Raw genomic sequence first — 25,061 nt, 5'->3', positions numbered from 1 at the left:
CAATTCATAAATATATTTTATTTATTAAAACATCTCTCACACCAAGTCCTTTTAATTTTTTTTAGTATTTTCTCTTCGTTTGTAGTATTCATCTTATAAATTAAATTGTCGACTATCATTTTCAGAGATTGCCACTGCATAAAACTCATATCAGCAGTAATTGCCTTTTTACTCGATTGTTCTCTATAATTTTCCTCTGATTGTATAAAATTCACTAAACTTTTCTTATCTTTTATATTATCGATACAATGTTTTGATTTTTTTACTTTTGATTTTTTAGTTTCCTTAGTATTTTCCAATTCAACGGTACTATGAAACGTATCGCGTGAAATACTTTCTCCTATATCATCAATAATAATAGAATTAGTTGTTGCGTACGTTATGAACTCTTTGTGATTATTGTTTAATTGTATGTTCAATTCTTCCACGATTGGCTCAACCGGATCAACATTGAGCAGTGTATAGATCTTTGAATTATTCCAGCATTGTCCTGCAGTTTGATCCAGCCATTCAACGTCTAGCCAATCATTCAAATTTGACGGAAAGTCATAATCTTTCGGGACAAATGGCACTCCGACTTCGTCCAATTTATTTCTGTACGGTAGCAGGAAATTGTACCATTTACACGAATTTTTTAATAAATGTCTAGTGATATACCAAATTCTAGATGTGACGGCATACGGCATTAAAGAATACCACCAAGCGTCGCCTCTTCTAATTCTCTCATAGTAAAATGTGCCACATTTTCTAGAGCATACCACGATTCGGCACATCAGCTTTGAAAACGTTTGCAATCTGGTAAGAACATAATCGAGCATTTGTCTCGATGGTACATATATGTAAACGTTCGATGTAATAACGTCTAGAAACGTTTGAAGGTCTTTTAAAATGGGAAAGTTGTTGTATTTCAAAAGGGCCACGTGTGCTCTTTTGAAGTATGAGTAGCCGATATCACACCTAAACTTCTTGCCTAATTTGTAATGCAGTCTGGTCATGACAGCGGCGTCTTTGTGAAGTATACTTTGTTTTTTAAGTAGATCTATTGCATCTTCGACGATTGTTTGTATGCACCTGAAATCTACAAAAAATATATTTAATTTTTAGGTTATAAAGCAATTCAATATTATTATCAATACTAATACACAAGGCTAATTAAAAACAAACGTATATTAATTAATTCACATTGATCTTAGAATATGAACTGTTAATCTAGAATTAATGTAGCAAATTTGTATTTCAATAGAAAATTATGTTATTATTCGCAATACAATATATATAGAATAAATATTCACCAGCGTCGCCATTTTGATTTTTATAAGTTATAATTGGCGGAGGCTTCAACGAACGCTCGTTCCACAAGTAATTATTCTCCATTATATGTAATTTTCGCAGATAAGACAAGTTAAAATATTTTTATAAAGCACATTGACAGTTGCCATTACAAACTTTGTTTAGTGTTGCCACCTAAAAAGAAAATTGGCCCAAATTACTTTATTATTTTGATAATATTATCAGAGTTGTTTAATTATATAATCTTATCTATTAAAAAATTAACAAAAATGTTCATAATAATTGCAAGATACGTCAACAATAGATAAAAATCTGTATCAAAATAATTTAATTTTATCTATATCAGTGATTCTCAATAATAAATAATTAATAATGTTACAAAAAAATAAAAATAAATTATTTATTTAAAGAAGAAGTGTAATACAACTTATAAATTAATTATTAGTATTTATAAATTAAATTAAATTCCAAATACGATTTAAATAAACGTAAAAAACAAGGGGCTGTCGTTTATTTGGTTTTATACTCTTATATCCTCGTTTTACTGTTATCAGTAAAATATCCTAAAATATTGTATTGTAAATATATTTAATACTAAGTACCTTAAAATAAGTAATACTTTAATAAATAGTTATTTTAATCTAATTTATGTGGGCGGAAAGATTTTAAAGGGGAAAATAGAGCTATTTTAGTGTAATAAATTGTAGTATGAGAACACAACTGAAATTACATTTAGAAAAAAGTTATTATTACTGTATACTGTTAGTTTTGACTTCAAGCTTACATATGCCAGTCAAAAATTATAACTGCCTTTAAATTAAAAAAAAATATGTTTTGACATTTTCTTTTAAGGAGAAGCTGGCATTTATTCTTGTTTCTTAATGGTGTCTTAATGGAGCTTCGAAGGACCAATGAAAACACGTTTATTCACACAATTGCTGCTTGATGACTTACAATAAAGTCCACAAACAGTCGCTACGCTACGATTGGCGGATGTCGACACTGTAAGCGATTCAGGGTCGCCTCGATGGTTGGCTTTGGTCATAACATTTATGTCAACCATGTTCCAAATAAATCAGAACAGATTCATTTTCTCGCGCTGTTTTTATCAATTTTACTAAAAAACAATTATTTAATTAACAAATATTATAAGTAAATTCACTAATTATTAGCAACTAGTTTTAACAAAATGACTGCAAATAATCATTTAGTTGGACAAAATATAATACTAAATAAAAAAATCTGATATACAGCTGACTAAGAAATACTGAATAGAAAATATTTTCATTCAAATCCTTTAAAAAATGCATCTGTGAAAAATATTTGTCGATATAAGCTAATTAATTAAATTCATTAAAAGGTAAAAAGAACAATTCAGAAAGCAAAGAATTCAGTCGCAGTAAGTTTAAAATGTGCTTAAAATTAATTATTTAATTCGTCCATAAAATATTCTTTCAGTGATCAGCTTATTACGTATAAGAATTGTTTCAATTTATTGGTAACTTGTATTGTAGTTATAAATTACTAAAATTGTGTTGTGTAACGATGGCGTACGAACTATACTCTAATTAAGTGTAAGTACAAGTAAATTATATTTTCACTGGTAAAAATAGATATCTACTGGTGAAACTATTTAAAAAAATATTTTTGGAATAGATTTGAGACTGTATTTTTTTAGATTTTCTGTGATAAATAACCTGAGAATTTCTGGTTTAGAATTAGGGACGACATTTTAACTTTTTCCAGGAGGAGGGGGGGGGAGTTTGCCAGTCAGTGATATTTTTTTTATTATTATTTCGATTTCATTGATTTTTTTTTCATTTTTATTCTTTCTTCAAATGCAATTTGGTTTGAATACCTTTTTACCAATACTTTTTTGGCGACGGAATGGTGACGGGTGGCAATTAGACACAGATTGAGCGGCTGCAGTAGTATTTTATTGAGAAATAAAGATGTTTACATGGTTATTTATACAATTACGGGTACACGCGGACGCGCCGAGGGTTGTCAGTAGGGAGAAAACTCGTCACGCCAGTGCTACCAGAGTGCCGTCGAGTTTTGGTCGTAATGAAAATCTATATTTAAGTATAAATAGGTCCCAACATTCATATCAAAAGTTCGTATTAATATCGGTATGGACAGCATATATGTATATATTTTTTAAACACAGTGTAATATCCAAGCGTAGACAAACTATGGAGCAATATGCTTAAACTATAATTAATTTTAGAACTTTCGTCGGGTTAGCTTTGGGTTTGAACAGCAAATGGACGTTTCGCAACTGTCAAATTGGATTTTATTTGCATTTTTGTGCAGCATACCAGTTAAATTATATTTTCGCTAATATAAATATATATCTATTGGTAAAAATGTATGACGTCCCTGTGATTAAATCAAAAATAATTTAATTGATGAAATAAAATATTTTTTTATTACTGTACAGTGTATCTATACTTTTTGAAAATGAAATAAGTGAATATTATATTCGAAAAATATAATATATAATTAAACAACAAAAACATTTACACTTTACTGCAATTGTCGATTCGATTACTGTAAGTAATCTGATAATTATCGATTTCAATTTATATGTGCATGCGCTTTTGAAGTTGAGTTAGTCGTGCGCCATGCGTATTATTTTATTGTCGTCATTTATGAATTGAACTCTGACCCGCTTCGAGATAGCATGGTCGGAAATAAACGGAGTTTGTTTCAAATATCGATCGGCCGCGCTGCAGTTTGCGCATGGGCAGTTTGAAATCTGAATGTAGATTGTAGGCGGACGTATCATCGGACATGATGGGGATTTGATCCGGCTTTAAAAAATGGGGAATCTACAAGGAGGCGAGGCTAAGTTGAAGAAGAGCAAGAACAAGAACCAGAGCAAGAAGAAGGGTAAAGATCAGAGTTTCGTTTCGGCTGCGGTGGAAGCTGTGGAGAGCGTCGAAGCGGCGTGCGATGAGACTCGAAGTGCGAACCCGTCTGGTCCGGTGGTCGAACTCGAAGTTAGCGGAAGCAAAAGAGAAGAAGCGAAGGAGGGGATAGCGGTCGTCGAACCGGAACCGTGCTCGCAGAACCAAAACCAAAACAAAGCGAGAAAGAAGTCGCCGGGTGCCGAGGACTCCAGCTCGGAATCGGCCGCTTTTACGGACCCCTTGACTCCCGGAGGTTTCGCAGCAGAGTTGAACGTGTGTTATTATTCGGAGGAGAGCGTGACCGCCACGCCCGATGAGAAGGACAGCCGCAGAGAGTCGAGAGAAGCCACCATCAGCCTGGAGCAGATAGAGAGGTTCGAACGGCTCATAATGCCCGACGCGTGTACGGAGAGCGCTCGCTCCGTCGACTCGGGTTTGGGCTCCAGGTTGCCTACGCAGACTTTCGCCAGGGAAGAGCCCAAAGTGTCTGCAGACGCGGACGACAGCGGCATAGGAATGGGAACGGAGGCGGTGGACTTCAAGTTAAAGGAGCCGACTTTCACGCTCTCTAAGCATAGAAAAGTCGAGATTCTTCCTACCAAACCCAGCGAAATTGCACAAGGTTAGTAGAATACATATGTTTTATCGCTATCTATGTATGATCTATGACAGTTTATTGTCGGCGAATCAGTGAGAACGCATCGTATAACGGCAGTAACAAACCACGTGATTTGTGTTTGGTCGATTAAATTCATTTGTAATGTAATTGATTTTTAATTTAAATAATTTGAATATAATTCATATTACGTTCATCTGTCAAAATATAGCTCATCATATAAACCGTTATAGATGAATGTGGTTCAAGTCCAATTTTTAATGAAAAAATTAGTTAATCATAGATTCATAATCAAGATAATTCTTTTTTAAAACAGATTATTTGTATTCTGGATAATTTTTATGAGGAAAATATTTTATAGAGGGTTTAATGAGATATCAATGGAAGATAATGTACATTTTGAAGTTTAAGTTTATTATCGATATTGGAAAGAGTAAAGAAATTGAGAATAATTTAAATTAACAATATATAAAATAATTGTTCCATAAAACGAATTGTTTGTGCATTACAGTTATAAAATTAGGTCAGAACAACGATCACTGCAACGAATCTTTTTTACCTTACGTTAATGCACAAACAATTCGTTATATGGAGCAAACTATTTATTTAAATGCATTTATCTCGCAAAATAATTATCTGCTTAATAGCACCCAAAAAATTTGATAAAATTTATTGAGGACAATTTAAATAAGCAATATATAAAATAATTGTTCCATAAAACAAATTGTTTGTGCATTACTGTTGGACAGATTAGGTCAGAATAGTGATATGTTCACATTATGAATAACTCTCTGCAATGAATCCTTTTCCGGAGATTTACATTACATTAATGTACAAAAAAATTGTTTTTTGGAATAAAAAATATATATTTAAATGCATATATTTCTCAAAATAATTACCTATTAAATAGTACAAAAAATAAATAAATTTAAATATGCAATATATAAAATAATTGTTTCATAAAACGAATTGTTTGTGCATTACTGTTGGATAGGTTGAATATGAATTCTTTCTTTTTCGAAGAAAAACATTAATGCACAAACAATTCGTTATATGGAACAAAGTATTTATATAAATGCACATATCTGTTACAAAAAATGATTCATTAATTGAACACAATTTAAATAAGCAACCTGTTATATCGCACCCAAAATAATTTATCATTGTTTTTTAAAGCCCCAGGTATGATATTGCTTATAATAATACATTTTTGATCTCTTTACTTTTTTCAAAGCTACGATTTTTTTATATGCGATTTTTATAAAATTTTAAACTTTTCATACCTTTTTACTTTTTTAAGTTACGATTTTTTAATAGCCGCTATTTTGAAACAAAAAAGCGGATTAGGTTTAATAACAAACTTATCTGAAATATTTATAAAAAGTTATTTTTAGAATAAGTTTCATGTTGGATATGATAAAATACGGTAGTTGTCGTGTTTTCAAATCTCGTTATATCCCACATAAATGGCAAAAATGTAATAAAAAATATTTAATTTTTTTTCACATTTTTTTCTCTAACTTTCATTTAATAAAGTTTTAATTTTTTAATTTTGTGAATATGGCGGATCAGGCTGGCTAGCAAACATAGCTGAGATTTTTATTACAGCTATTTTGGAACTAGTTGCATCTTGATATTTATAAAATCACTGCAGTTATTGTGTCCTCAAATTTTGTTATGCAGAAAATATTTAAAAGATTTTTTTAATGAATTTGTGATTTCTCTTCATTTTGTGGATAGTCGCCATTTTGAAAGTAGATGGCGGATCAGGCTGGCTAACAAACATAGCCAAGATTTTTACAAACATTATTTAGAACAAATTGCATGTTGATATTTATAAAATTATTGCAGTTATTGTGTTTTTAAATTTCGTTATATTCCACATACATAAATAGCAAAAAATGTAAAAAAAATATAAGATTTCTTGAGTTGAGATTTATATACATTTTGCGGATAGTCGCCATTTTGTAACAATATGGCGGATCAGGCTGGCTACAAAACATAGCCGAGATACTTACAAAAGTTTCAAGACGATATGATTAATACTAGCAGTTTTTGTGTCCTCAAATTTGGTTATATCCCTCATAAATGGCTAAAAATGAAGATGTACAAATATTTAATACTAGAAATAGCGTTTGGGTATAAGAAAATTAATTCAGGTTATTTTGATTTGGATATTCTATGACTAGATATAACACAAATCACATTTTAACGAATCAATATATTTCTGTTTGTTATATTAAATTATTATTATCGGAAATCAAATTAAATATAAATGTTATTAGTACTTACAATGACTCATTTTGTAAATTTAATGTTAAGCATGTGTCCTTTTTTATAACTTATTCTGTACATACCTACATAAAAAAGTTTCAATGGCCTTGCTTATAGACAGTTGTCTAATTACGTAACTCCAACGGAATTCACAAACGATTACGTCAATTTTTATTTATTGTTCGTTAGATTTAGTTTACAAAAAGTATGGATTTAATATTAAAAGTTATGGATACCTTGAGATTCCATTGCAGTTAAAAAAATCATTTTACGACTCTTTCCTCTGTTTTACGCGAGTTTAATGCTAACTAACCGACATTTACGAAACATTTTATGTTCTATTTGTTAAAAATAGGACAATTAACAATTAGATCTGTTTTGCTAATTGATAACGCAACTACGTACAATACGTTACACCGGAACGAATGTGTTTATATTATAATAATTAAGAAAGTGTATACAAACAAACCCTGAAACGACTATTCACATATAGCTGATTATTTATAGGTAATGACTCAAGAGACCACAGAAGACATTCTTCCATGAGCGACTCGCCGATTGGAGCAGATTCCAATGTCCTGAGGAAAGTAGCTTCATTGACCCTGGACAGAGCCACTTTAGAGTCCAAAGTTTTCAAGCCGAAGTTCGTCCCCGAGAAGTTGGACTTCCAAATATACGAAAAGTTTGAAGGTAATGTTTTTTAATTATTTTTATCTGATTGTGAATTTCGGTGCCTAGACTTTATCATATTATGCAAATAGTTACTATCCCAGATAAGTTTGTAGATAAAGTAATAATCCTGGGCACGCTAAATTTTGTATTTTGAACTTGTTTAAATAGTCGTATCTGCTTTGGACGCGTGGACAGGATTAATTTCGCATGAATTTGTGTGTATTGTTATCACTTATCAGAAAAAAACACGTTAAACGTTATTTTTATGACGAAATTTTATGTGTGTGATTACTATGAGTAAGATTACTAAAAACATTGATCCATAAAGAAATATTTTTAATAAAAAAAATGATATATTATTTATATGCTCTATATAAAATTCTCAAAGTTGCATAGTTATTCTTAAGGACCCTGTATAAAATGTCGTTCTACTTCCCCTTCGCTGCCATGCTATGAATTTACTTTATATTTAATCATTTAATTTAAATGCCACCCGTTTAAGATTTTGCTCAGTTGCATACTAGGACCATGAAAAAACATGATATCAGCATTTCCATAATTTAACTTTTTTTTTAATAATTTGTTAATATATTTATTTAACTATGATTTTTTATTTATATTTATTACTTGTATAAACCAATTTCATTCTAAAGGTAATGTGAAAAAATGTATGTATTCAGAATTTATTTTCTACTATTGAACATTTATATACACAGTTATTTTAAACATCAACAACAATTCATAATTACTGGTATTGCGGCCAAAAGGGTGTGACTTTGCAATCAAAATAGACGCCGGAAAAGCTGGTAAAACTTTATTTTTATTATGTACAAGTTGGTATTGTTGTTGTGATTTCCTCTGGACGATCCGCCGAAGTCTCTCTCGGTTCGCTTTGTGACAAAGTGTCGCATCTTTTATACTCTTGATTCGAGACAGCTCTGACGAATCACATATGTGGATGTTGGTGGGTCAATTGCATCGCGTGATTATTGGCCCAACGAAATATGTTAGTATACTGCAAGGTGAAACTTTGTGTTAGCTTGGATGGTCCGTAAAATCTTCCAATTATTACGCAATTCTTTAACGTTGGGTCTTCTCTTGTATTGTTAGGTATTTTGTTTGGCGATTTAGTTATTTCCTTTTAATAATATTTAAATTGGTCGTTTAAATGAGTTAAAGGTTTAGGTTGTTGGACTCACTGTTGGTAATAATATAATTTTTGCTTAATTAGAATAACTTTTTTATGGTTTAACACTTTGGTTGCCGAAATTGAATTTGGCAAAAATTGCCAGAACCAACGTCATCATTTAAGAATCAGAGGTAAATAACATTTTTTCCGAATATATATTTTCTTTATAAGATATTACATCGATATTAGGATTCTAACCCAAAAAATACTAAACTAGTAACTCTGAGGTTGCGGGTTCGAGCCCCGGCAGCGGCACTCGAATTTTTATTTATAAAAATGCGCTATTATTAAAAAACTGGCCCCAGCTGCAGTCACATCTATTGGTTATAAATTATGTTACACATAATAATTTATAATTATTAATATAGATGTCACCAATTCTTAGACTTTCAATCTGGTGGTTAATACTTACTTGTAGGTATTCATTATATCTGATTGCCTTACTCAGTTGGTACAGATTTACCCCATTGTAACGCATTGGGCGTACGCCTGTTAGGTTACAACGAAAGTTTTAGTTAAAAATAAAATAAGTAATATCATGTAAGGAAATGGTTTGTCAATTTACTACCAAGTTGAAGACATTCTCGAAATACATTTGCAATAAGGATGACTGGAGTTTCAGATTCTTCCGATTTATTTTCGTTTTCTGGTTCTTCGACGATATCTATAGTTATACCAATAATATGACTGTCATTCACGACATTAACACAGTAAATGCATCAAAACATTCCCCAGAAATTTCGTGTGCTAAATATATTATTTCAGCTGATAATGTAGATGTTTGAGTGGTTTCATTGACTGCAACGCATTCAAAGAGTTTAAAGTTTGTGGTCTTCTAAACAGTCCAAAATATTTTTTTTCCAAATGCCAGTTACTATTAATGACTTATTTCCTAGTTTATCCACTATAGATCGATAAGTGCTCTTAATGTAATATTTTTTGAAAGTAGAAATTATGCCTTGATCCATGATCAATGGTTGGATGATGCTTGTTGTGTTGGGTGGAAAAAACAGTACCTGTACATTAGGATGTTCTAAATATGGATGACATGATGCATTGTCAACAATCAATAGAATTTTAAAATCGAGAGCTTTCTGCTTCATATATATTTCCACGTCCGGTATAAAACAATTAGTGTACCATTCATTAAATACAGCAGTTGTTACCCAGACATTTCTATTAGCCATCTAATGTACAGACAGATTCTTAAAATCTTTGCCTTTTAAAGCACGTGGTCTTAGAGATCGATTTTTTAGGAATTGATAATTTATTAGGACGCGTTAAGCACTTGATTGGGGCTGTATCTACCGTCTTCTTCTTCTTCGTCTGCTGATGTAGTCTCTTCAAATTGTGAAAGGAACTCGGAAACACGGTCAGTCATCCATTGCTAGCTAAAAATTCTTTATTTGTAGATGGCTCCGATTGCCATATTTGTTCATAAAACTTAAGAGCCTTTTCCTTGATTAAATAACTACATATAGGTATTTTTTTTAGTTAGATCTTCAATCCAAATTACGAGCGCTTGTTCCGTTTTTTTCTAATAAATCATCTTTTGAGTATGGTGATAATTTGGAACTTAGTTTTGTAATATATCTATATAAACCGTATAAAATAGTACGCATAAAAAGAGACCCAAGTATAATATTAAATCGGTAAAGGACTTGTGAAGGAATCAATAATGTTCATCGAGGCTTACATAATTGAGAGGCTAGTTGAAAAAACTCCTCTTTCCAAAACAAGCTAAACATAATATGATTTTATTTTTGATTTTCAAGAGCATATGCTTTAGAGAGGCACGCTTTTTTAATGTATAAATCGTGGCAATCCAGTTATTTTGAAATTTCTCACGGGTCCATACGGACCGTGCAGGTCATCGAAGGGTTAATCGGCAGTTTGCGACAATCGAAAGTGTGCACGTTCTTGGCATACACACTCAAGCCACTGTGTGTATTCGCTGATAAGACACCGTTCGACCTGTCGAGATAAATTAGGCTGTGTAGATCAGTGTGGTTTCGTGGCAAACCGCGCCTGGTTCTGCTCATTCTTCGCTCTTCTACCTACAGCCGTTGCCCGAATGTCACATGGCTGTTTCGTGTGGGCACTTCTGCGCCTTTCGAACGTCGCGAGAGATCCGACTCAGTTCTCTCGGGGACCTGTCGTCGGACTGAGCGACTGGCGTAGATCTGGCGTGTCTAGATGCCACTATCCAAGCTGGAGTTGAAGCTACGCCTGGAGATGTCCATCAGTGAGATTGTCTACTACGGACGCAGCTGCAGCATCGTTCTGCAGTGCGATTTGAGATCTGGAGTTGTGAGGATTGTGGTGCACGAGATGAGTCCTCTCAGGCTATCTGGAAACTTTGGCTTTTGGATGTTCAAGAATTTCATCGCGGTGAATAAAGTGCGGGCGATGGTTAAGGTGAATTGTGAAGAAGACTATGCGTCGAAGTGCTTGTGCTATCGAATTTTGGTGCATCACTGGTGGACGAAGTTTTGTAAGTAGTTTTAGAATAGTTTCAGTGAACTTTATTTATCGATATGGAAAGATCCAACGTCACTACATTAATCACATCATTAGTTTTTTTTTTGACAAACAATTATTTTTAATATATGTATGAAGCTGACGCCATCAAATGAGATACTCAGTTTTTTAAAGAATATTAGTCAGTAACTTGTAATATTTAATTGATCGGTTAGTAATGCATGGTCAGCAACTATTTGACAAACGGTCAGTAAAGCATCGATTGTGATATCATTATATTACAATTAAAATACAATTGAAATAACTTTTGTCTTCACATATATTATTTTAGATTTTTAGTCTAGCAACGAATACTATTGTTCTCTGTTAAAATATTGTACCAACATATTTTTTCATATAATAAGTACTGACTGTTTAATTAAATTATTGACGGTTTTTTATAAAAGATAATAATTTATATAATATTATTATTTTATTAATTATTATAAATACGGTTTTTAAATCACAATCTCATAATCTCCAAATCGTTTCCGAAGATCGGTTTGAACTCTTTGATTTATGATTTAAGTCAAGTCAAGTTTTAATTTGTGGAAATTTCTGACCAGATAAGTATCCGGTGGAAGTGTTTCAAGTACGTTGTGCTCGCGCGCTTATATACTTTTTTACAGTTTAGGGGAGGCGCTTCGCTATTCTTACTCTTGACCGTCTGGCCAATGTGTAGCTTCAGGGTAGAAATTTACTTATTTGTTATTGTCTACTAAATAGCTAGTTAGACAATGATGTAACGTCCAGATGATACCTGCTGACTCATTCCAATCCATCAAATTCGCATTGGCACTGAACTGTAGGGACATCATTTTAGACTTTTCTAGGGGGGTGGACAAAAGCTGGCCAGTCAGTAGTCGTTTTTTAAATATTTATATTTCATCAATATTCACTGTATTTCATTAAATGTCATACATTTTCTAGCTAAATTCAAGGGAGTCCCCGTTTAGAATCCACGTCAAAAGCAATAAAATCAGCAGTGGAAACGCTCGGTTATCTAGCGTTCATATTACGACTTTTTATAACAATATTACGACTATAAATATAAATGAGAAATAAATAAAGCATGTCTAAACCGAATTTTGACCAATAGGAAAGCGCAAAAAACAATTATCTAATATTAAATCAATAAAATCTTGCCGTCGCCGTTACAGTGGGAACGCTCGGTTATTTAGCTTTCATATTTAGATTTTTTACAGTAATTTTATAAAAAAACTTCGAATGAAATACATCTAAACCGAATTTTAATCAATAGGAGAGCGCTGATAAATAAAATTCGGTTTGAATACACTTTTACCAGTACTCTCGTATCATAAGTCCGTAGTAATATCGGTAAAGATAGCTATCATATTTTTAAAAAGTTTTTTATGACGTCTTTTTCTGTCTGAACATTTTTCTACGTCTGATAAATTTTAAATGACGTATTTGCCAAACTGTCACTTATCTTATAAAAATGCATTTGCCTAACGGTCATAATTTAAACAGCTGGAGATTTGGCAACACTGTCACTGGGCATTTGTAATTCTAAAACCTGTCTTTTGTGGTTTTAATCCGCCCAAATAGGCGATCGGCACGTGCCCTTGTACAATTTCGGCGTGACTTGTTCTTAGCAAGTCGCAAATGACCTAAGAAATTAGTTTTATTGTAATTTAATCAGGTAATTGTAACAAATTAATTCCCACGTTCAAAAGGTGGACCTTACAACCAAAGTAAAAAAAACTAATATCAAAAATTCTTTAAATACAGCCCTAAACTGATCATTATGAATTTCATTGTCAGTGGTTGAAAAAATACTGGCTGTTTATATCATTTATAATTATTAACTGACCAAATATTAGTACGAATACTGACGGATTTTATTTAAAAGTAAATAGCAATCAATGTCAGGTTATAATTATGAATGGTAAAACTGAACATATACCAGCTTTACATTTTCTTGGAGTGCTTTAGGGTCAATTTATTTGGCTCGTATTTTTCGGGTCAGAATTTCAATATAGTTGTAGTCAAAATTTATATTACATGGGTCAGAATTTATATTAAAAGGTCAGAATATATGCAGACAGAATAAATATTAGATGGTCAGAATTTATATTTTATGGTCGGAATTTATATTTAAAGGTTAGAAATTATATTAAAAAGAAACAAATATTTTGACAGTTGGTCAGAATCATTTTTTTCAGTTGGCAGTAGTGTTATCGTTATTGTTATTGTTATGTTATTGCAACCATTATTATTACAACTGTCATTCACATATCGGCAAAGTGGATTTATTAAAAAAAAATATATTTACCATTTTTGTTTTTTTATTTTGGACGACCACAGGTGTCGCTATAGGCATTTTTTTGGCTTACAGTTATCTGGTTAGTATTTAAATCAACTTCTGGGTAGTATTCGTTGCAGTTTCGTTGAGAGTTATTCATGGAGTGTTCACTGTTCTGACCAACGCTCGTTCTCGCTACCGCTCGCTTACTCCTTGCCTATCTAACAGCTTAGGTGCGAGTGAGTTATTTTATAAGATAAGACGGAATAGTGTAGTACGTAACGTCTCAGATTAGTAACTTTGAGGTTCCGGGTTCAATCCCCAGCAGCGGCATTCAAATTTTTAATTATAAAAAATGCGCTATTATTAAAAAAACTGACCCAGCTGCAGTGACATCTATTGGTTATAAATTATATTACACATATTAATTAATAATTATTAATATAGATGTCACCAATTTCAAGAATTTGTCTGGTGGTTAATACTTGTAGGTATTCATTATATCTGATTGATTCAAGTTGATACATATTTACCCCGTAGTAACATATTTGGCTCACACCTGTATAGTTACAACGGAAGATTAAATATAAAAAATAAATAATTTATTGCTCATTTATATTTACAAATATTATAATATTTTTTTAATTCACATGATCATTCTATTTCTGAAAATCCTATATTTTTATTCTGATCATTTGATATTTAATCTGACCCTGATTAATAAAAACCATACTGTAAATATCATTTAAATTAATGATCTAAATGCGGTTGGTTGCTAAAAAAGTTTTTGTATCACAAAGATCCAAAAACAACATCTTATATTATATTTATAATATTATAAGCCTCTTTATAAATATGGTTATGGTTACTGATTTAGAATATATACACTGTATTTATTCGGAATATATATATTTTCACTAAAGTTACACTGACTGAATAAATAATCATAATTTATTAAGAAAAGTGTAAAAATATTATTGAATTTTGAAATGTGTTTTAAAGATCTATTGATTTATAATTATATCAAAGAAGGTTCGCAATTGACTTACATTAATAAATAATAAGCACACACTGATTTAAGGACTGTAATTTTAAAGTGTCTTTTCTAAAGCGCCATATAAGGACACATCCGTGTTCTATAGGTATCGTTCTCTCTCTCTCTCTAGAATTTATTAGAATGCCCGAGATTTATGGACGTGTTTTGATTTATTGTTTTAGAGTAACAGTCTGGTTCTAAGCACATTGGCGGCAAGTGGGCGTTGAGAATATATGTGTACATGACAACAACGGTGCTGCTTGCAAAACTTGCTCTCCACCACTTACTTACCCACTTCATGCACTATTGTTATTTGCAGGTCAGATGTTGGTAAACTGGTTCGTGTCCGCCTTCGCGGACGACCATTATCTGAAGATGTTGCTGACTGGGCAGGATCTCAGGATTTTGGCCACCCAGTACTGCACACATCTGTTGGCGGCTGGGGTGCTTCGTCAGATTACAGACAAAGATGCTCCTAATGAGTCTATATTCAGGGTATTAGATCTATTATTTATTTTAATTATTTTTATACATTTAATCATGCTTGATTATTATTTTTTCAGCCGGATCTGATGTACTATTGGGCTCATACAGAAGCACCAGCCGCCATGCCGGCTACTCCCGGACGGATCCAAACGGCAGCTTGGCCTCCGGCTCAAGAAAACGTCATTAACGTAAAAACTCCAGATCAATCCACTCCTAGTGCACGAAGAAAGAAGTTAAGCTTAGACAATAAACTAGAATCGCCGAAGGGCGAAAATGAAATATTTAATATGAAAATGCAGTTTAATGATTGTGAATCGATCAACTATTTGAACTGTAGTGAATCTAATGTTAACAATCAACGCATAAAAGAGCTAGAAAATCAAATAACCAATCTCTCGAGGGAGTTGGATAGGTATAAAACGTTAGTCGAGATTCAAAGCTTAACACAGAACGCTCTAAGAGATTTCGGTTCACCCGAAGCCGAAAGAAAGTTAAACGTGGATGTTGTAAGATCACCGATCGAATTGGAGAATCGCTTCGGAAAGATTGAGAGAGCAGAGCCGTTTTTCAATAACGATTTGACTGCGGATAGTGAGACGAAAATGGCGAAATCGTACGATTCTTGCACGTCAAAAGAAGATGATAAGTCAAAGGATGACGTATTTCTTGAGTGCTGTACAAAATCAGAAAATTCTTTCACCGTCATGGACAAGATTGCCGATTCAGAGAATTTAAGCGATTCTCCCATTTCGTGTATGAGTCCTCCTCTGCCGGAAATGGATATGAATACGAACAACATGCGTTCTCTGTCGCCGATGTCAGACGCTGACTTCCCACCTCCGCCGTCTATTCCCGATCTTATGTCATTATCGTCCAGTGAGTCCAACGGATTAGAGAAGAAGACTGAATTATTAATGCATAGACCTTCGATTACAAAAAGCTTTCCGTCGTCGATGTTGCCCGACATTGAAGAAGCTCCGACGTCGCTAACGCCGCCGCCACCTTCGCCGCTCACCAAAGACAATAACGTATCCGAAAATGACGACTCAAATGCAGAGAACAAAACAACAGACGATTCTGTAACGCTTCCACCACCGCCCACAACCGAGCTTGACAATTTAGAGAATAGTACGACTGAAACGGACGTTAAAACTGTGTCACCGATCGTAGAGAAATTTAATATACCAATTCCACCACCTCCTCCTGCACCTTGCATACCACCACCGCCGCCTATGGATCCTGAATATTTTACACAATCGCCCGAGTCATTCATACCACCGCCACCACCTCCGCCTGGGCCTGGAATACCACCGCCACCTCCATTTGAACCTGGTATTCCACCTCCGCCGCCACCTCCTCCAGGGCCTGGTATTCCACCACCACCGCCACCTCCGCCAGGATCGGGAATACCACCACCGCCTCCTCCGCCTGGATCTGGAATACCACCACCGCCGCCTCCGCCTGGACCTGGAATTCCGCCTCCTCCGCCTGGACAGGGAATACCACCGCCTCCACCGGGACCAGGAATACCGCCACCTCCACCAGGATCAGGAATACCGCCACCACCGTTGGGACCTGGAGTTCCACCGCCTCCTCCGGGCTCTGGATCAGCTCCAGTGCCGTTTCCAGCACCGCCAGTTGGAGGATGGCAACCTCATAGAGCAAGTGAGAACATTGACTATATTATAATCACAATGCATTATTTTCCCACAAATGATAAAAAGGCTTATTTAGATCAATAATCATACTAATAAAGCCCATTTTTTTGTATATGAAAATTTTATAATCTATACTTATGGGACATTAACAATTTGTTTGTCCATTTAATGCCAGGTGGGTTAGTCGCCCATCAGCGAATCACTTCACAACTGAAGATATCATTTTAGCCTTTGCTTTATTAGATTTCCTTCCTCTTCAGGCGTTTCCTGTATTGGACTTTTTTTAAATTCTTCGCAAGCTGATTAGAATGGTTCGTCTGTAAAAAGATGTAACTTTTTCTTTATTGTTTTTTGCCCATTTTCCATTTTCTGGTTTTATTTTGGGTATATGCAATTGCGGCTGTTTTATTTATTTTGTTGCTTTCCAAATAGAGTAGTTTGTGACTTCGTTCGCGGTTAAGTTTTTAAAATAATCCTGTAATGCTTGATTTTTATGACTTTTTTTTTAATACATATAAGATATTCTCTATAAGCTGTATAAGCTCATTATTAGAGAAGTTTCAATACCAGATATGTACGACCTAGCTTGATTTTAATTAATCACCACGATATTCATCCGTGAGATTAGGAAATCTAGGTAAACCTAATCTGTGATCGGAATTATAATTATAATTATAATGATCGGAATTATAATTATATAATAATCACTAATTCTGATCTCCCAGACACGAGTTAAGAAATGACCAGTGTTAGAAGATTTAGCGTTGAGTCCATCCTTTCCATTAGCTTTGTCATTATGTCTTCAAGTTTATTCATCATCAGTTAGTCTTTTGGTGTGTTAACGTTTTGACCGTGTCAGAATAATTAACTCTGGGTTGGGTTTTGGATGAGTTTTTGCCGGATGTTGCTTTAGGTATTATTTTCTCTCTCATAGGAGGAAAGTTTCTCGCTTTTATTTCTTGGTAGATTACACAGCCTTTGTAGTTTGACTTTGCCTAAGACACAAAGGGCAGTGCTTACTCTATCCTTTTTTCACAATTTTGTGTGAAGTGATTACCTGCACATTTGACGCAGCGTGAGTTGCGATTGCAAAAGCTTTTGGTGTGGCCGTACCTTTGGCAGCGCATGCACTGAGGTATTTCTATTCGTTTACGCAGCGGTTCGATTTTTATTACAATGTTGAGCATACTTACGATTTTATATACATATGTCTTTGTTAGTTTTTTGTTTGAGCGTTTCACGTGTCAGTAATGGTTTCACTTTGTGGCCATGTTCTTTAAGTGCCTCTTCAATGTCTTTCGTTTCTGTTGAGTAGTATATTCTTTGAATTACAGCTTTAAATGTTCTATCAGATTTGTTTTGATATGAGTGAAATTTGCTATTTTTTTCTTTCAACTCTTTCACATTCGATAGATACGTATTCTTATTTCGTAACTGAAACCTTACTTGAGAGTTTTCGATTATCTTTGTTTAATAATTATTTCCGGCTCGAGCTTCTAGTACTTCAAAAAGTGATTTCATATTATAAACTACATATACAATAATTTGGGGTGTGTTGGCTTCCATTGTTTTTTACCTTCTTCTCCGGCCAGGGATTCATATATATACGATGTGTGGCCTAGTCAATAGTTCGTGATAGTTTTTTTTCTTTTGCTTTTTTCCTTTGCTCGTTTGCAGGACTGGCTCGCTTAGCCACTCTTGATTATAAGACCTAGCACCGGATCCCAAGGTGCTAGGTCTTCACTATCAATTTTACTGTCCGACATTTTAAAACTTTATAAAATTAATTATTTGGTATTATTTATCCATGCACTAATATTATTGTCACCATTACACACGTCATAGTTTGGAAAGATGTGTTTGGTGTGGGCCAGGCGCACGCGGGCGATGCTCGATTACACTTTTACTACGATTACACTTTTACTACGCACTCGTGATTATGTTTTTAGATTTTATGAGCGATACCATTGTGGTCGTTTCTAGATGATGGCAAAATAAATGCGTATTGTTTTCTAGGCGGGTGTTGAATATCATAAATAAATTATATAAGTAGTTTTAATTATGTTAAGTAATGCTAATGGTTTTCTCGTGGTTTACTCTTGTGCGTTCTGTTTGCTTCTGTTAGCAGTTACCAGAACGAAGCTGTCGTTTTCATGATTCATGATTAGCAGTTACTTAATAAATCGGTTATTATAAAATTTATGCAGCAATTCAAATATAATCAATGCAATCAATATTTTATATTTGTTTCTTGAGATCCTCAACCGTATATTTCATGGATTTTATATGTATTTGACAGTTTTTACATTATTTTATAAACGAATACGATGTTAGTACAGATATATTGATCACTAATACAATTTATTTATTTTATTAGCAATGAGAAAAGATCCAGTGAATCCTACAGTACCCATGAAACCCTTATATTGGACTAGAATTTTGGCACCGAGTGCGCCAAATCTTGTAGCACCTGTGGTAGACGATGTTGTCTCTAAACCTCTATGGCTTGTGAGTTTTTAAAATTAAAATATATACAGACTTTCTTATAACCATATATGTATTCTGTTTTGCTTGTAGGAAATTGAAGAAACAAACTTGGAGAATATAAGCGAGTTTGCAGATTTGTTTTCGAGGCAAGTCATCACTAGAAAACCGACCAAAAAGAAAGTCAACGAAAAGGTCTCTAAAGTGCAGGCCGCAAAAATTTTAGATGGGAAGCGGTTCCAGAATGTAGGAATCTTAGCACAGAGTTTACATGTGGATTTTACCGAAATTGAACATGCCGTTTATACTTTTGATATAACTGTAGTGAATTTGGAGTCGTTACAACAGATATACGAAGTTGTAAGTATTTGTAGGTTATTTAGAGATGTGAAGATCTGTAATTGTTTATGTTTATTGTAGAGAGCAACTGACGAAGAACTTCAACAGATAAAGGCGCATTTGAAGAACTTTCCTGAGATCCCGTTGGATAAACCCGAGCAGTTTCTATTGGATCTGTCTGAAATACAGAACTTTGCAGAACGAATCTCATGCTTTACATTCCAGGCCGAATTTGATGATTGCATTAATGCTTTATCTAGTAAATTGGATAATATTAAGAGAACTTGCGATGTTGGTTATTCATATTTTGATTAAAATTATTATGAAAGGTTTTGTTTAGTGATATTTTTATATAAAATTTTAGTTTCTTATCACGAGCAAAGGTTTGAAGAAGCTATTTGCTATTATTTTGACGCTAGGTAATTATATGAATGGAGGAAATATGCAAAGAGGACAAGCAGACGGATTCGGATTGGAAATTTTGTCGAAACTGCGAGACGTTAAGGTAAATCCTATGGTAAAAATAAATTCTAAAAATGAATATATAAGTTATTCCATTGATAATCATTGTTTAATTTTTGTGTTTACAGTCGAAAGATTCTAGTGTTACACTTTTGCACTTTATTGTAAGAACTTATATATCGAAGTGCAAAGAGGGCATTGATTCTCCGTTGCCTATTCCGGAGCCTGGTGATATTGGAAGAGCTTCTTGTATATTGTTCGAAGATATTACAGCTGATTTGAATGCTTTACAGAATCAATGGAAAGGTATGTTATAGCTTTTATATTTAGCTGTGGATTACTTATAAATATATTGAATTGTTGTAGCGTGTCGAAGTAAATCCGATAAAGTCATCGCCGGATCTTCAGAAGATAACTTGCAGCCCTTCAAAGATAAAATGACTACTTTCTTAGGAGCTGCAGAAAAGCAACTGTTGACCGAGAGCGATAATTTGACCGAGTGTCAGCAAAAGTTTATTACTACCATGAAATTCTATCAGTTCTCTCCAAAATCCGGTCCGATGGCAGATTGCACTCCTAAGGAATTCTTTGACTTGTGGTTTCCATTCTGCCGCGATTTCAAAGATATATGGAAGAAGGAGGAACAGATGATTATTAAAGAGAGGTATGATTGGTATTTGAAAGTTGATATATGAAAGTTAGATCTAATCGTTGAATTATTTTTTAGGTTGAAGGAGAAGAAGCGTCAACACGAGGAGAGGATTTCCAAAATACAAAATGAACCAAAAAAAGAAGGTGGACTCAAAGCAAGGTTTCAAAGACTGCAATCGAAGCAGTCGTAAATGCCGTCAATCTGATTTCTTAATCTTGCTCTAAAATTAATGTGATATTATGGTAATGTTAGGTTTAATAATATAATGTTAAATGCAAAATGTTTGATTTATTAATTTTTTAACTGAATGATAATATTTAATTCAATATATTTGACTGAAAGATAGATTTTTTCCAAAATAATTGGTTGATTAATTATTTTTTATGATTATGGGAAATATTCAATTGAGCTTCAAAACTTATATATTTATTATATAGCTTTATTTGTTATTTGTTGACTAGAATTAATACGAATGAACTATTATAAATAACTAAATATGTTTTTTACCAAACGAATACTATTAGTTAATAGTGTTTTGCCAGTTTTTAGAGTTGTAGCATTCGGTTACACTACCTCACGTTTGCCAGTTATATATAACTATATAATATACGAACAAAATATATTTACATACATAGAAGATTGCCTAAATATTCTTATGAATTCTACGAAAGAATCAATACATCCTATTAAATGACATAAAATATTATAAGATTTATTTCAATGAATTATTCTAACACTTGCATTGCCAAATTAGATTTTTAAGACGCCATAATATAATGTAATCTCACTGAGTGATTGGTAATAATCAGGTATATAATGTAATATCTTAGAATGTACACTTAAAGAAGCTTTATATGAAATCTTCCGAGTGATGTTTTCCCATTTACTAGGTAATTGATATTTATTTATAAAGCAGTAGTTAAAATATATAGTGAATTGTAAAATTTTAATTGGTTGTATTGTATTGATTGAGTATGTGCCTTGTGGTATATTTTTGACCATTTGTCAATATTTTTCACGTATTCCTGGTGCTCCGTTGAGGGAATATAGCACAAATTATGGGTGTCTATTATAATTTTCTATGCACATGTTGAAGAAATATTTAAAAAGTATAGTGAAAAAATATAATTGATATTCAATTATGTTTTTATTAATATTATTTATTAGTTTATTATACATATATTCGATAAATATTTATTGATTTATTTTATACAAGTTGTTTTATTAGCAAATATTCGAATATAAGGTTGTTTGTGATTGGCATTTTTTAATTCAAGGGAATATAAATTAATTGAAAATCAATGAGTGTAAATGACGGGTACCTGAAAATTCAGTTAATTAAAAAAAATATAATTGTACATTTGTAGATGTGTTTATTTATTTTGAGTTTGTGATCTAATAAATTTTTATAATGAATATGCTGGTTTTTATTAAGAAATGGTACCTAATCTTATTGGGATAAAAATATGTAATGTAAGGAATTTTTAGCGTCATATCGCTAGTCTATTGTTTTCGAAATTCCTTTCCAGCAACATGCTTAAATTCCGTTGTTTTTATACATGCGCATATGAAAAAAGATCCATAAGTTTTATGACTTGATTTCTTATAGCATCTAATGAAATTAAATCGCGATTATTCAGAGTGTACGCCATAGAGAAAATTTTATAAATTTTTATTTCGATTTTATAGGGCCCTGCGAGACCAACCCAATAGGCAGCATCTAGCTTTTAAGGGCCAGATGAGCGGGATCCACCCCCCCGTAGTACTACGTTATTTGTTAGAGTCTTAGTAGTGTTTCTCCCGAGCGTTGTTGGGAAACGCTCTCCTGACCACCTGTAAATCTGTTGCATAGCTTTTGCATAGCATTCGAGTTGCATGCTCCTGCATTTCTATGCTTCATCCTTGAACACCACTTTCGTGATGCCTCAGTTCTAGTTTTAGCTCCCGGTCCCTAAGGGCCGAGCCCTTATTAGGCAACTGGGGTTGAAATGCAGTGCTTTTCTCGTTATTGGTAGTCCAAAGGACGCTACCTCGGTTGGGTGTTCACAAAGCTTGCTTCCTCTTAAGAGCCTGGAGTTTTTCAAGCTCTAAAGAGGTCCCTCACTCTCCCACACTGTTGACGGCGAACTCCAGCGTATGGTCGACTGGCGCCGGGCTAAATCGGACAATTTACGTTAAGCTCGGCTGAGTTCTCAGATCCTGATTTGATTACCGTAACTGAACTTTAATAAAAGGCTGGCGAGAATTCCGGCCCATTATACTATATTTGCCTATGAAAGGAAAACAAAACTCTCACTTATCTTCTTTTCCCATCGTCCCAGGATCCAATTATAATTTCATAGAGCGTTGACGGAAAAATTAAGTACATATTATCAGTGGCGTAGCTAGGGTATGTGCCGCTCAGGGCGATCCTTAAAATTGCCGCCCCCTCCCCATACATTTTTTGCAGGGTCATAAAATCAACATTTCTTAAAATAATAAATTGGTTATTATTAAGCTCTTGTTATTCTTGTTATTAGTGCATTCAGGATTAACCACTAGGGTGCCGTGGACCCACGGGTGGGCAAAACTTGAGCAGACCACCAATGCCGCAGACTCTTACAGACAGTAAGACTCGCAGACGCGTACAGACAGGTGGGCTCCTGGCTGTACGCGAACACGACGCGTCATCATATTTAGATTTTTTTAAACTAAGACCTCTTTGGCTACCTTTATGGAACTAGAAATGGTTTTAAAGATTGGTATTTACTTTTAATTACGACGTTTTGACAGGATATGCCACTAGGGGGTGCCACTCGAGTGTCTATCGAAATATCACACTCAACAATGTCTGGTTGCACTTTGTCCAACTAAGTGCTTCAAAGACTATCTATCACACGAAGGACAAGTACTAATTGTGATTTTAAGTTCTTAGGTACAATCCCTACATTTTATTGTGATTGTTTTTTAATATACCATAAATTAATTAATTAAAAAAATACTGGAAGTGCCAACCCTGACAATAAAAGCGTGTTTTTCTACTAATTTTGGATTCAATTGATGGAGCTTGTATAAACATGTAAATATAAATTCATAAATCTTATTTTACTTTATTTATAAGGCTTTGTTTTTTATTTAAAAACATGCGGCATTGAGGTGACGTTTAACTTTAAACTCGCGGTACGCAAGTGGTTAAGAACCACACTAGACAATCCCATCGCGAATATGCCGCCCCCAAGCAAGTGCCGCCCGGGGCGGTCCGCCCCCTCCGCCCCCCCATAGATACGCCACTGCATATTATTCATAAAATATATGTTGCTTTGACTTCTCTTCTCGAAGAGAAGTTGAGATCTTTTTATTCACGTGCGACTTTGACCCTCGCGGGGCTTCGAAAGACCAGCGAAACACTTTATATGTAAGTATTTTTTATATATTTACTAATAAATAAGCTCATTCTCGCATCCAACAGAAACAGAACAGTGTACATATTCGTCCAATTATTTTGGTCGTGACAAAAATTTTGCTGGGCATGTCTCAAATAAATCAGAACAAGTGTTTATAAGTGGATTTTGTCAGCAATGAATAAGTATTCTGTCTACTTCTTTTTTCGCCTATTTCCTTCTGAGAGTTGAGTTGTCTAAGTTTGTATTTCAGACTTGACCTAATCAAAGTTATAAAATTGTATTAGTTTTATACCTTTCATTAGATCAAGTTGGGCTTAGTTAATTCGTGCAGGTTAGGTTTTGGTTTAAACAGAAAATGTACGTTTCGCAACTGTCAAATTGAGATTCATTGACATTTTAGAGCAGCATAGAATTTTAGTTCAATTATATTTTCGCTAGAAGATATATAAATCTACTGGGGAACATATATTTGAACTTCACTAGTGAAAATATAACTTGACTGAAAAATACAACCATCTATGCATCGTATGTGAATAAATAATAATAAGTATGTAAATGTATATATTATTACATAAGGAAAAGTTGAAATCATATAATTTTACTAGCACCTGCCAGATTAATTATATTTTCACTCATAAAAACATAAATACCTACCGGTGAAAATGTATTCTGATAAATTTTCACTGAAATGACATATTTTAAAAAATATTTTTGGAATAGATTCGGGACTGTTTTTTTAGATTTTATTTGAAGGATAATCCGAAAATATTTTCTTCAGAATCAGGAACGTTATTTCAGATTTTTAGGAGCTGGATGGGG

The 25,061-nt window shown here is 33.6% G+C and overlaps 2 protein-coding genes across 5 annotated transcripts; one reads left to right on the top strand and one right to left on the bottom strand.

Moving 5' to 3' along the window:
* On the bottom strand, window positions 1-1,476 carry LOC148227768 (uncharacterized). The gene is made up of 2 exons (XM_088201504.1): window positions 1,293-1,476; window positions 1-1,078 (listed from the first exon to the last, which is right to left on the bottom strand). Exons 1-2 carry the CDS (start codon window positions 1,372-1,374, stop codon window positions 18-20), a joined length of 1,143 nt encoding a protein of 380 aa, XP_088057630.1. The 5' UTR covers window positions 1,375-1,476; the 3' UTR covers window positions 1-17.
* Window positions 1,477-3,211: 1,735 nt separating this feature from the next.
* On the top strand, window positions 3,212-21,806 carry capu (formin protein cappuccino). Of its 4 annotated transcripts, none has more exons than XM_088202041.1 (11): window positions 3,212-4,827; window positions 7,603-7,785; window positions 15,098-15,273; window positions 15,342-16,929; window positions 19,300-19,430; window positions 19,500-19,766; window positions 19,827-20,036; window positions 20,110-20,250; window positions 20,336-20,513; window positions 20,574-20,871; window positions 20,935-21,218. In XM_088202041.1, exons 1-11 carry the CDS (start codon window positions 4,116-4,118, stop codon window positions 21,047-21,049), a joined length of 3,999 nt encoding a protein of 1,332 aa, XP_088058167.1. In that variant the 5' UTR covers window positions 3,212-4,115; the 3' UTR covers window positions 21,050-21,218. The 4 variants fall into 4 exon arrangements, with proteins under 4 accessions (XP_088058167.1, XP_088058166.1, XP_088058168.1 ...); XM_088202040.1 differs by having other exon boundaries at window positions 20,110-20,262; XM_088202042.1 differs by lacking the exons at window positions 3,212-4,827; window positions 7,603-7,785 and adding an exon at window positions 10,882-11,450 and having other exon boundaries at window positions 20,110-20,262; window positions 20,935-21,806.
* Window positions 21,807-25,061: the final 3,255 nt, after the last annotated feature.

The sequence above is a fragment of the Plectrocnemia conspersa genome, unplaced genomic scaffold, assembly GCF_051122295.1.
Source record: "Plectrocnemia conspersa isolate PC_06_02 unplaced genomic scaffold, ASM5112229v1 ptg000013l, whole genome shotgun sequence".
Taxonomy (NCBI): Eukaryota; Metazoa; Arthropoda; class Insecta; order Trichoptera; family Polycentropodidae; genus Plectrocnemia; species Plectrocnemia conspersa.
The sequence above is the reverse complement of the archived record's forward strand: the minus strand, read 5'-3'. Positions and strand labels throughout refer to the sequence as shown.

Bases quoted from the DNA above. Each gene is read 5' to 3' on its own strand.
- LOC148227768 (XM_088201504.1), bottom strand. From the start codon at position 1,374: ATGGAGAATAATTACTTGTGGAACGAGCGTTCGTTGAAGCCTCCGCCA. The intron at 1,079-1,292 runs GTGAATATTTAT...TATTTTTTGTAG, and splicing joins AAATCAAAATGGCGACGCTG to ATTTCAGGTGCATACAAACA.
- capu (XM_088202040.1), top strand. From the start codon at position 4,116: ATGGGGAATCTACAAGGAGGCGAGGCTAAGTTGAAGAAGAGCAAGAAC. The intron at 15,274-15,341 runs GTATTAGATCTA...TTATTTTTTCAG, and splicing joins CTAATGAGTCTATATTCAGG to CCGGATCTGATGTACTATTG. The intron at 16,930-19,299 runs GTGAGAACATTG...TTATTTTATTAG, and splicing joins ATGGCAACCTCATAGAGCAA to CAATGAGAAAAGATCCAGTG.